Consider the following 13,592-nt stretch of genomic DNA (forward strand, 5'->3'; position numbering starts at 1 on the left):
AAAAAAAAAAAAAAAAAAATTAAGCATATACTTATCGTAAAACCCAGTAAGCTCACTCTTAGCTACTTATTCAGGAGACCTGAAAACTTATGTTCACACAAAAACATGTACATAATTTTTATAGCAGCTTTCTCCATAATTGCCAAAAACTAAATGAAACTCAAACGTCCTTCATACAGGGAATGGATAAACACATGGGCACACATGCCTTGGAATAGTACTGAATGTTAAGAATGAAAAAGAGTCAACTCTACTTCAATGAAAAATAAAATGGGGCTTCCCTGGTGGCGCAGTGGTTGAGGGTCCGCCTGCCGATGCAGGGGACACGGGTTCATGCCCCGGTCTGGGAGGATCCCACATGCCGCGGAGCGGCTGGGCCCATGAGCCATGTCTGCTGGGCCTGCGCGTCCGGAGCCTATGCTCCGTAACGAGAGAGGCCACAACAGTGAGAGGCCCGCGTACCGCAAAAAAAAATAATAATAATAAAATAAAATAAAATAAAATGTAGGGACTTCCCTGGTGGCACAGTGGTTAAGAATCCGCCTGCCAGTGCAGGGGACACGGGTTCGAGCCCTGGTCCGGGAAGATTCCACATACTGCGGAACAACTAAGCCCGTGCGCCACAACTACTGAGTCTGCACACCTAGAGGCCGTGCTCCGCAACAAGAGAAGCCACTGCAATGAGAAGCCTGCGCACCACAACGAAGATTAGACCCCGCTCTCCACAACTAGGGAAAGCCCGCACACAGCAATGAAGACCCAACGCAGACAAACAATGAGTTAATTAATTAATTTTAAAAAAATCCGTAAAGGAAAGAGCTACTGATACACACAACAGGAATGAATCTTCCATGCATTATGCTAAGTGTAAGAAGCCATACTGAAAAGGCTACATATCCTATGATTTCATTTACACTTGACCCTTGAACAACACGGGTTTGAACTGCGCAGGTCCACTTCTACGTGGATTTTTTTCCCGTAGTCAATATTGCAGCACTAAACGATCCGGTTGGTTGAATTCCTGAATGCAGAACCGTGGATATGGAGGAACCACAGTACTCAGATTTTTCAATTGCGTGGACTGTCAGCACCCCTGTCCGACCTGGAGCATTGCTCAAGGGTCAACTATATTTGACATTCTGGAAAAGGCAAAACTACAAGAACAGAGGGAGAGAAAACAGAGCAGTTGTTTCCAAGAGCTGGAAGTGGGGGAGGCAGCTGACTACAAAGGGAAGGAGGGAACTTGGGGGGAAGGATGGAAGGTTCTATATCTTTACTATAGTGGCAGTTACATAACTATCTGCCAAAATTCATAGAAGTGTACATGTAAAGGGTCAATTTTATTGTATGAGAATTAAATCTCCATAAACTCGACCAAACCAAAAAACTGGCTTCCCCAAATTAATTCATTAATGACAAAGGGAAAAAATAATAACTTTATAATGGAGAAACCCAGCAGACACTAGCCTAACCAAGTGATCAAAATTAATGTCACCGGTGATAAGATATAGCAACATGATGTGCCCCCAATATGATGTGATGAGAAGGGAACTTGAACTGTGTGGCATCCTCCCTCCCCGCAAAATACTATAATCTCAATCTTATCAAGACAAGACAATGCAAGATAAATGCAAATTGAGGGACAGTCTGCAAAGTAACTGACCAGTATTCTTCAAAAGTGTTGAGGTCATTAAAGACAAGGAAAAAGTAAGAAACGATTGCAGAATTGCAGGAGGCTAAGGGGACATGACAGCTAAATGCAGTGTGGTACCCTGGGCTGGATCCTGGAAGAAAGAAAGGAAATTAGTGGGGAAATGGAGGCAATTGGAACGTCATTTAGTCAACAGCATTGTACCAGTGTCAATTTCTCCATTTTAACAAATGAACCTTGGCAATGTGAGACGCTAACATTAGGGGAAACTGGATGAAGGATATCACCAATTCTCTGTGCTATCTTTGCCACACTTTTGTAAGTCTGAAAATATTTCAAAATTAAAAGTAAAGCAAAGAAAAAAGATCTTATTATAACACAGGAATGACAACCTGATACCGAGGAATAGGAGAAACTGACATTGAAATTGACATAACACATCTGCGTTAGTTTTCTATTGGCTGCTGTAACAAATTACCACAAACTTAGTGGCTTAAAACAATACACATTTATTACCCTACAGTTCTGGAGGTTGGAATTCTTAAATGGGTCCACAGGGCTGTGTTCCTTCTGGAGGCTCTAGGACAGAAGTCATTTCCTTGTTTGCTTTCTCCAGCTTCTAGAGGCTACCTATATTCCCTGGCTCATGGCCCTTCCCTCCAGCTTCACAGTCAGCAAAGTAGCATCTTTCTCCTCTCTGACCTCTACTTTTTTTGTTTTTTCATTTTTAATTACTATTATTTTTTGTCTTTTATCTTCTTTTCCCCCGGCACCATGCACAGCATGCAGGATCTTAGTTCCCCGACCAGGGATCAAACTCGTGCCCCCTGCAGTGGAAGCGTGGAGTCTTAACCACCTGGCCACCAGGGAAGTCCCCATTTTTAAGTATTTTCTATTTTATTTTAATTTCTTACCTGTACATCTATCCTCACATCATCTAAGAATCTGACCTTCCTACCTCCTTCTTGTAAAGACCCTTGTGATTACCTTGGGGCCACCGAGGTCATCTGGGATAATCTCCCCAACTCAAGAGCCTTAATTTAATCACACCCACAAAGTCCCTTTTGTCATATAGTATTGGGTTGGCCAAAAGGTTCATTCGTTTTTTTCCGTAAGATGGCTCTAGTAGCACTTAGTTGTCTTTAACTTCATTTGAAACAATTTTGTTAGATTGTATGTGACAGCTTGTCATATCAGCATGCATTTTAAAAAAGACGTATCAAAACTGGTGAATTTTTGTGTAGGCATTTTAATATTGAAGGTGGAAGAAAAAAAGCAACATTTCTGGCATTTTATGCTTTATTATTTCAAGAAAGGTAAAAACGCAACTGAAACGCAAAAAAAAAGATTTGTGCAGTGTATGGAGAAGGTGCTGTGACTGACTGAACATGTCAAAAGTGGTTTGTTAAGTTTCGTCCTGGAGATTTCTCGCTGGACGATGCTCCACGGTCCGGTAAACCAGTTGAAGTTGATAGCGATCAAATCGAGACATTAATTGAGAACAATCAACATTACACCACGCAGGGCTTCCGTGGTGGCGCAGTGGTTAAGAATCCACCTGCCAATGCAAGGGACACGGATTTGAGCCCTGGTTCAGGAAGATCCCACATGCTGCGGAGCAACTAAGCCCGTGCACCACAACTACTGAGCCCATGTGCCACAGCTACTGAAGCCCGTGTGCCTAGAGCCCCTGCTCTGCAACAAGAGAAGCCACCGCAATGAGAAGCCCACGCACTGCAACGAAGGGTAGCTCCCACTCGCCACAACTAGAGAAAGCCCATGCACAGCCGCAAAGATCCAACACAGTCAAAACAAACAAACAAATAAATAAAATTTAAAAAATAAAACAAAACATTATACCACACAGGAGATAGCTGACACTGAAAATATCCAAATCAAGCGTTGAAAATCATTTGCACCAGCTTGGTTATGTTCATCCCTTTGATGTTTGGGTTCCACATAAGTTAAGCGAAAAAAACTTGCTTGACTGTATTTCTGCATGTGATTCTCTACTTAAACGTAACGAAAACGTTCCGTTTTTAAAACAAATTGTGACGGGCAATGAAAAGTGGATACTGTACAATCATGTGGAACGGAAGAGACCATGGAGCAAGTGAAATGAACCACCGCCAACCACAGCAGGGGCTGGTCTTCATCCAAAGAAGGTGATGCTGTGTATATGGTGGGATTGGAAGGGAATCCTCTATTATGAGTTCCTTCTGGAAAACCAAATGATTAATTCCAACAAGTACTGCTCCCAATTAGACCAAATGAAAGCAGCACTCGACGAAAAGCGTCCAGAATTAGTCAACAGAAAACGCATAATCGTCCATCAGGATAACGCAAGACTGCATGTTTCTTTGATGACCAGGCAAAAACTGTTACAGCTTGGCTGGGAAGTTCTGATTCATCCACCATATTCATATTCACCCGTCATTGCACCTTCGGATTTACATTTATTTAGGTCTTTACAAAATTCTCTTAATGGAAAAAATTTCAGTTCCCTGGAAGACTGTAAAAGGCATCTGGAACAGTTCTTTGCTCAAAAAGGTTAAAAGTTTTGGGAATATGGAATTATGAAGTCACCTGAAAAATGGCAGAAGGCAGTGGAACAAAAAGGTGAATACGGTGTTCAATAAAGTTCTTGGTGAAAATGAAAAATGTATCTTTAAAAACCAAAGGCACGGGCTTCCCTGGTGGCGCAGTGGTTGAGAGTCCGCCTGCCGATGCAGGGGACACGGGTTCGTGCCCCGGTCCGGGAAGATCCCACGTGCCGCGGAGCGGCTTGGCCCGTGAGCCATGGCCGCTGAGCCTGCACGTCTGGAGCCTGTGCTCGGCAACGGGAGAGGCCACAACAGTGAGAGGCCCGCGTACCGCAAAACAAAACAAAACAAAACAAAACAAAAAAACCCCAAAGGCACTTTTTGGCCAACCCAACATATTCAAAGGTTCTGGGAGTTAGGACTTACGACGTGGACATCTTCCGGGGGTGGGGGGGGACATCATTCTGCCTCGCATATTAATGATACAAGAGAATTAGGAGTGATGACAGGAGCTGAGTCTGCAGCCGGGACAGAGAGCTGGGACCCAGGACACAAGGCAAGATGTTGGTCTTGGGTTGGGAGGGACAGATGAAAAGCAGAGCATCTGGGCAGCTGACAGAATGGGCTGTAGGAAGATGAAGTGTCTGGTAGCCTCTACGCTTTCAGAAGAATGAGGAGCGAGGGAATCAGCTGACTGAAGGTGGAGGACCAGGGTGTGGTGGGGATTTGAGGAGAATGAAGATGGGGAATGGCCATCTTGTGGGGGGGTGGGTGCTGAGTGTACCTTGATGAAGGACACAGAGCAGGGTCACAGGAGGGCTGGGATTTGGGATCCAGCCCCCCTCAGAGCCCCCTGGGAAGGCACAGGGTTAGGGTTTCACCCCAACAGTGCCCTGGAGGGGATCATAGGCAAAGAAGGGAAAGACATCCAAAGGAGAGTGACTTTATGGGGGACCGTGGAACGGTGGAAGTAGGGGGAAGAGGGAAGGGAGGACAAGATGGGGGGAGTCAAAGATAATGAGAATCTAATGGGGTCAATGCATTGTACCTGCTGGTGGGCTTGAAAGTTGGCTTTATTTTTATTTATTTATTTTTTTGCTGCACCGCCCGCAGCTTGCAGAATTTCAGTTCCCCGACCAGGGATTGAACCCCAGGCCATGGCAGTGAAAGACAAGAATCCTAACCACTAAGCCACCAGAGAACTCCCTTGAAAGTTTTTTTCTTAAAGTTGGTTGGTGGGAAAAGGGAGTGCATGGACAGAGAATGGGATGATAACAATAGAGTTTGCCTACTGTGTAGCACAGGGAACTATATTCAGTATCCTGTGATGAACCATAACGGAAAAGAAGAGGAAAAAGTATATTTATGTATAATTTTATCACTGTGCTGTGCAGCAGAAATTGACATTGTAAATCAACTATACTTGAATAAAATAATTTTTTAAAAAAAGAAGAGGAAGTCAACTAAACTCCCATAAAAAACAAACAAAAAAGAGGAAGAAAAAAATAGTTTGGGGAGTTCCCTGGCGGTCCAGTGGTTAGGACTTGGCACTTTCACTGCTGTGGCCCAGGTTATCCCGCAAGCCGTGCCGTGTGGCCAAAAAAAAAAAAAAAAAAAAGTTTTAAGGGTGTGTAGTTACTGATAACGACAAGGACAAGGGTATGACCGAGGAAGTGGGTGGCACAATCAAGGGGGACAGTTAGACACGGGTGTAGTTTCTTTGGAAGGAAAACAAAAATTGCCTAAAGTTGATTGCAGTTTTGCATGCAAAACTCTTATGAATATAGGAAGAACCATTGTGTTGTATACTTTATTTTTAAAAATTATTTTATTTTAAATTTATTTATTAAAAAAAATTTTTGGCTGCGTTGGGTCTTCATTGCTGCGCGTGGGCTTTCTCTAGTCGTGGCGAGTGGGGGCTGTTCTTCCCTGTGGTGCGCGGGCTTCTCATTGCAGTGGTGTCTAAGCGCGTGGGCTTCAGTAGTTGCAGCATGCAGGCTCAACAGTTGTGGCTCGAGGGCTCAGTTGCTCTGAGGCATGTGAGATCTTTCCCAGACCAGGGATCAAACCCATGTCCCCTGCATTGGCAGGCGGATCCTTTTTTTTTCTTTTTTTTTTTTTTGCGGTACGCGGTCCTCTCACTGTTGTGGCCTCTCCCGTTGCGGAGCACAGGCTTCAGACGCGCAGGCCCAGCGGCCATGGCTCACGGGCCCAGCCGCTCCGCGGCATGTGGGATCTTCCCGGACCAGGGCACGAACCCGTGTCCCCTGCATCGGCAGATGGACTCTCAACCACTGCAGGGAAGCCCTGCAGGCGGATTCTTAACCACTGCACCATAAGGGAAGTCCCATGTCGTATACTTTAAACGAGTGAACTGTATGGTATGTGAATTGTAGCTCAATAAAACTGTAAAAAAGGAAGGAAGGAAGGAAGGGGGCTGGGATAGATCAGAGGGCAAGATGGATGGAAATGATGGGTTCAGAGTACCAAGAGGCCACGTGTGGATTATCTAGTATCGTGGTGTGTGTTAACAAGCCACCCAAAGACTGTATGACTGAAAACAATAAAGATCATTTATCTCACTCACAAGTCTGCAAGCTGGGCAGGGCCTCGGGGAGAAGGTTTATCTCTCCTCCAGGGGGTAGCCTGGCTGGGGCAGGAGGATGTGCTTCTAAGATGGCTCACTCACGTGGCTGCAGGCTGGTGCTGGGGATGAGCTGTGAGTTTAGTAGCCTAGAGTCCTCTCCACATGGGCCTTGTCATCTAGCCTGCACAAGTGTCCCAAGGAAAAGAGTGGGGTGGAACGTTGCCTTTTATGACCCAACCTCGGAAATCACACTGCGTCTCTTCCAAGGTGGTCTGTTCGTTGAGGGTCTCACCAAAGGCTGGAGAATGGACTCCACAAGATAGGGTGTGACATGGCTTGGACAAAAAATACGGTCCTTTTTGGAAAAGACAACCGGGTACAGGCCAGGTTTTAGCAGAATCATCTATATGGGGATATTGAAATTATTAAGAATTATGACAGTCGTTTTAGAGTGATGGATATAGAGCCAGCATTGAAAATCTTCCATGAAAGAGTGGGAGTGGGCAGAAGGGAAAGAGATGAGTTCTCTTCTTTAGGGAAGGCTGGGAAGAGGTGTCCATGGATAACTTGAGCTTCAAAGGAGCTGAGGGAGGGAGAATTGTCTGGAAGTGGCAAGAAGGAGCGCCCACCTCCAGGCTCAGTGGTAGGAGGGTGTTAAGAGATAAGGTTGCAGGCAGGAGAGATCGGTGCACACACAGCATTCAGAAACCTACAAAGAGGGATCTCTGTGGGCTCTGAGAATGAGAAAAAAAAAGAGAAAGGAGACCAGAAAGAAGGGAAAAGGCCAGAGAGATGGGGAGACAGAGACCCAGACACGGGTAGGGCCAAAGACCATGAAAGAAAGGGACACAGACACAGAAAGAGGGAAACAGGAATCCAGATGGATGGTGACATAGCATCCCAGAAAGAAATTGTAGACAGGAAGAGAACATGCCAGAATTCCTAGGGGGTTAAAACCTTTAGTGTCTCTCTCTACTCCCCCAGCAGAGGGCGCCCGGGGCCTCATTCCCTGGAGTCCGGGTGTCCAATCCCCACGACTTCCCGCCAAGCACATCGGATGGGGCTATTTTTACCCCGTGTCATAGGACACCGGTGGCTGGAAGGCCATCGTCTGTCTGTCCTTTGGTCCCTTCGAGTGACCCTGCGGCATTTCCCCAGCCCACCCCTGACCTGTTCCTGGCAGGCCTGCTCTCCTTTTGCACTATTCAGGGCTGCAGCTCAGGCCTTGCTGGGTCTAAGAAAGTCTGGCAGAGAATCCAGGTGGAGACCCGGGGGGTGGGGGTAGGGGCAACCCGAGCGAGGGCACCCCATGTGGGGGGCACACGCTCAGGGTTTAGAGCTGCTGGAGCATCCCCAGGATGGGGAAACCACCAGGACAATGGCAGAGACAACCTAGGGTGAATGTCAGAGAGAGATTCAGAGATATGACTCGGGAGAGGCTCGGTCCTCCAGAGGCCCTGAGACAGAGACTTGCAGTAATTCAGAGAAACAGGGAAAGAAAGATACCCAAAGGGGAGACCCAGAGAATCCCAGGGACAGAGACACAGTGGGCTGAGAGGTAATGAGAGAGAAGAGACCCAGAGAGACAAGACGCAGAGAGACCCAGACAGAGGGGAAAGACAGAGACCAAGAGAGACAAGAAAGAAACAGAGATAGAGATACAAGAATATAAGAAAGACGGAGATTCGGAGAGACCAAGACACAGAGACTGACGGGAATCCCCACAGATGACCCTAGAACGGCAAAGCTCAGGGATAAATGACCCATAGAGATACTCAGAGATAAAACCCCGAGATCAGAGATACAGAGAGACCCAAAGTGAAGACACAGCCAGACACAGAGACATACAAAAGAACGAGAGAGAGAGACAAAGAGATGGAAATTTGTGACTCGAACAGAGCGGCTCAGATACTCATAAAAACATAGACGAGAGACATACACGGAAACCCGGAGAGACGCAGGACAGAGATCTCAGGCGATGGAGAGACAGAGGGAAAGGAACCCCGAAGGCCAGGTGGACCCGGAGAAAGCGCAGCGCCGCGTCGCCTGGGGGTAAAGGGAGGGCGCCCCGGCAGAGGGCGCCCGGCCGCCCTCTGCCCCGCCGGGGTCACGGCGCCCCCTCCCCCGCGTCCTGGCCGCACGGCCGGGCTATTTTTACGCGTGGACACCGGACACCAGGCTGGGGCGGCGGCGGCGGCGGCGGCCGAGGCGGGGCCGGGCCAGGTCGGGCGTCGGGGCCACACGTCCGTCCGCAGGTCGCCGGGGCTGCGCGCACCATGGAACCCGGGTGCCCGCAGCCGTGCGGCTGCTGCGAGCGAGTGGTGCTCAACGTGGCTGGGCTGCGCTTCGAGACCCGGGCACGCACGCTGGGCCGCTTCCCGGACACGCTGCTCGGGGACCCGGTACGCCGCAGACATTTCTACGACGGCGCGCGCCGCGAGTACTTCTTCGACCGGCACCGGCCCAGCTTCGACGCGGTGCTCTATTACTACCAGTCGGGCGGGCGCCTGCGGCGGCCGGCGCACGTGCCGCTCGACGTCTTCCTGGAGGAGGTGGCCTTCTATGGGCTGGGCGCCGCGGCGCTAGCGCGCCTGCGCGAGGAGGAGGGCTGCCCCTTGCCATCGGAGCGCCCCCTGCCCCGTCGCGCCTTCGCGCGCCAGCTCTGGCTGCTCTTCGAGTTCCCCGAGAGCTCGCAGGCCGCGCGCGTGCTCGCCGTTGTCTCAGTGCTCGTCATCCTCGTCTCCATCGTCGTCTTCTGCCTCGAGACGCTGCCCGACTTCCGCGACGACCGCGACAACTCGGGGCTCGCCGCGGTGGCTGCAGCTGGCCCGGTGAGGGGGCGGGGCCTGCGTGTGGAGAGGCGGGATTTGGGAGGAGCTGGACGAGGTCCACGGGGTCCTGGCCAATCATAAAGTGGGGTAAGGGGCAATGGGAGGTGGGGCCTCTCAGGAAGGTGGGGCCTGGCTGTGGATAGGCAAGGCATTGGGGGCCTGGTTGGAAGACCTGACCAATCAAAGGTGGGCAAAGGCCTGTGAGAGGTGGGCAAGCCAGGGACGGCGCCAGACCTGGGAACCCTACATTAAATCCTGGGCTGGGGGCGGGAAAGGTGTAGCTTAATGGGGCGGGGCCTGAGGATCTACATAGGAGGACCTGCCTTTTCAGAAGGCGTGCGCTGAGGTAGGTGAGAAACCCGGCTTTTGGAGGGCAGGAGCACTGGAGGACAGGTGTATTAAGAAATCAAAACTGAGGGATAAGGAGAGACTGAAAAATTGGGGGTCTATACGGCTGGCAGTAACCAATGGGAAGGATGGGCTGGAGGTAGTGAGATCTGGGACCTGAAGAAAGCCGCCGAGGGAGCTGCAGATGGAGGGGTGGGGCCTGAGGATTGGGGCAAAAGGAATCCATCATAAAGAAAGTTGAGCTGAGGGCCGTGAGGGAAGGGGCCCGGGTTTTGGCATAAAGATAAGGTGTTTAACCATTATGGTCCAGGCTGGGTTTGGGGAGGGCAGGGCACAAGGGAGTGGGGCCAGGATGGGGACCCTCCCCATCTGGAAATTCAACTCTGGGGGTGGGATATTGGGAGGGAAGAGATTGAGCCCTACTCAAGCATTATTTCAGGAGCCCCTGCCAATGAAGGATCAGGGACCCTAAAGTCAGCCTTCCCTGGGGGTCCCGAGAAGGAGTGTACTACAGCTAGGTCACCGGGGTTCTGGGGGTAGCAGCTATTGACCAATTTGTAAAGAAGTAGTTGAATATTTAAACAGGAAATATGGCCATTCCAGTGCGTCCCAGCCCTGGTATGGTCCTCCCTGAACCCCTTCCTCTCTGCAGTTTCCAGCTCGGCTGAACGGCTCCAGCCCAGTGCATGGACCCCCACCTCGCTTGCCCTTCGATGACCCGTTCTTTGTGGTGGAGACATTGTGCATCTGTTGGTTCTCCTTCGAGCTGCTGGTGCGCCTGGCAGCCTGCCCAAGCAAGACAGCCTTCTTCAAGAACGTGATGAACCTCATCGACTTCGTGGCCATCCTGCCTTACTTTGTGGCACTGGGTACCGAGCTGGCCCGGCAGCGGGGGGTGGGCCAGCCAGCCATGTCACTGGCCATCCTGCGAGTCATCCGACTGGTACGCGTCTTCCGCATCTTCAAGCTGTCCCGGCACTCAAAGGGCCTGCAGATCTTGGGCCAGACCTTAAGAGCCTCCATGCGAGAGCTGGGCCTCCTCATCTTCTTCCTTTTCATTGGTGTGGTCCTCTTCTCCAGCGCAGTCTACTTTGCTGAGGCCGACCGGGCAGACTCCCATTTCACCAGCATCCCTGAGTCCTTCTGGTGGGCAGTGGTCACTATGACCACAGTTGGCTATGGAGACATGGCGCCCGTCACTGTGGGCGGCAAGATAGTGGGCTCTCTGTGCGCCATTGCCGGCGTGCTGACCATTTCCCTACCTGTGCCAGTCATTGTCTCCAACTTCAGCTACTTTTACCACCGGGAGACAGATGGCGAAGAGGCTGGGATGTACAGCCACGTGGACACGCAGCCCTGTTGCCCACTGGAGGGCAAGGTCAATGGGGGGTTTGTGGATCGAGAGGTTCCTGAGCTCCCACCTCCACTCCTCTGGGCTCCCCCTGGGAAACACATGGTCACCGAAGTGTGAGGACAGTTGAGGTCTGCAGAACCTCACACTTCCTTGGAGGGAGGGAGGGAGGGAAGGGAGGAAGGAAAGTTGGGGGGAGGGTGTTGGGTTTAGGAAGAACTAAGTTAAGTGGTAATGAGTTGGGGAACACTAAGTCTTATTGGGTCTTGAGTTGTGGATTGGTAGCTCCTGTGGGTACCTCCTGAGGTGACAGTGAATGGCAATGGGTTATGCTGATTTGAGGGGGGGCTCCATCGGTTTGTATTGCATTGGGTTGTGTAAAGCTTGGGGTAGTGTGGAGGTAGGTTTTGTCACATAATTTTGTGAGTTTCTTAGTTCCATGTTGGGTCGGGTTGGGTTACGAGTGTAGGTGAGTCTTGTCCAAGTGCATTATGCAGGATTCTGTGGTTTTATGAGTCCCCTAGGGCCATGTTGGATCAAGTAAGGTGGTCACCCACGGCACTGTTGGGACTGATTGTGTGTTCATGCATGGCACTGTAGAGTTGGGTTGAGACACTGGAAACTGCGTGGCTTTGTGATTCTTCTAGGGCCATGTTATTTTAAGTTCTGTGAACTTGTGAGTCATGTAGAAATACAAAGAGTCATGTGATAGAATGTGAGCTTTCTAGGTCATATGAGGTTAAGTTGGGTTGGAATGTATGAGCATAGGAGTCTTTCAGGGTTCTGTTGCGTTGAACTGTGTAGAGTTATATGGCTAGAAGTTTGTCGGGGCTACAATGAGTTGAGTCGTAATGAGTTGTATAATCATGTGAACCTCGTAGGACCAGTTCAGTTGGGTCATACAACTGTTTGATTTGGGTTACATCAAGTTCCGTCCTTGAGTCCTGGAGGAACGTTGGGTTGAGCTGGACTGTATGTACGAGCACCACAGGGCCAGGCCATACTGGTTTGTTTTGCATTTAGTGGTAGCGCCAGGACCCAAGGATAACAGCACTGGGAAGGAATCATGTGTCAAGGAGTGAATATGGTACGTGGACTCTAGGAGACCAACTGAACTGGCTTGCCCAGTGTCATCCCCATAAGGGGCAGGGCTAAGTTCTGTATTTGTAGATTCAGTTGGTCACACAGAAGGCTTCTGGGTGACCTTGGAAGATGTAGATGCCCCTTCCGTTTACCCCACACCTGCTTTGTTTTGCCATTCAAACCCCTTCTCTATCTGTCTTCCCATAGAGTTTTCCTTCCAGACATGGAGATCAGAGCCACAAGGGAAGGGGAAAGGGGGAGAAACTGTACTCTGTTCAGACATGATGGGGGGATAGAAACCCAAAGGAGGGGGACAGAGAGCTGGGGAGGGATAGAGACCCAGAGAAAGAAAGAGAAAGAAACCCCAAGAGGGGAAAAAGACCCAGAGAGAGGGGGAGACAGAGACCCATAGGGGGCAGGTATCAGGCACCCAGAGAGCAAGGGACAGAGACCCAGAGTTGGAAAGAGACCAGAGCACCCCAGAGAAAGAGAACCAAGAAAGAAAAAGGCAGAAAAAGTCAGTGCCCCTGAACCTGAGAGAGATGCACAGTGTATTCCATGGAATCACAAAGGGATCCCAAGTCAGGATGCACCACCCTACCCTCCCGCAGCTCAAGAAGTGTGTCAGACAAACTGCAGGGCCCACTCTATCTTCCTGGGGAGAAAGCAGTGTCTCAGAGCATGGGAGTGGCTTCCCAAGGTCGCGTGGCTTGTCCCCGGGGAGGGATGGGGGGCTGGACTTGTGGCCTGCTGCTTGACCCTACATGTCCCCATCAGCCTGCTGGTCTGCACAAGACTTCCCGAGTCTAACAGCCTCATTTCTCACAAATGAGGAAACTAAGGCTCGGGGGAGGTGGGGGGTTACCCAAGGTCAGAGGTCTTTCAGTACTAAAAGGGCATTTGGAGGAGAAAGAAGAGGAGGATGGTTACATCATTAACATATATAGGGCTGCCTGTGTGCCAGGTAACTTTCAAAGTACTTGTATTCATTATTAAAATCCACCCAGTGGTTTACAGAGAGTTGTTGTTGTTATTTTTAGCTAGGAAACCACCCCCCTTTCTTTTTTGGTCAAATGAAATCTCACTTAGGAGCACCAGTGTGAAGCATCAGAGGGTGTGAACTGGTTTGAGGAGTCTCTCTTGACAACCCAGAATGTGGCTAACAAATTCCGTTTGGAAACCCCTGATTTAATCCAAC

General features: G+C 49.9%; 1 protein-coding gene across 1 annotated transcript; it reads left to right on the plus strand.

Moving 5' to 3' along the window:
- The first annotated feature begins 8,999 nt into the window (after window positions 1-8,999).
- Window positions 9,000-13,351, plus strand: KCNA7 (potassium voltage-gated channel subfamily A member 7). Its single transcript, XM_082676467.1, has 2 exons — window positions 9,000-9,612; window positions 10,613-13,351. The coding sequence occupies exons 1-2, from the start codon at window positions 9,058-9,060 to the stop codon at window positions 11,429-11,431; spliced, it is 1,374 nt and encodes a 457-aa protein (XP_082532593.1). The 5' UTR covers window positions 9,000-9,057; the 3' UTR covers window positions 11,432-13,351.
- Window positions 13,352-13,592: the final 241 nt, after the last annotated feature.

The sequence above is a fragment of the Grampus griseus genome, assembly GCF_964374135.1.
Source record: "Grampus griseus genome assembly, chromosome: 19".
Lineage (NCBI taxonomy): Eukaryota > Metazoa > Chordata > Mammalia > Artiodactyla > Delphinidae > Grampus > Grampus griseus.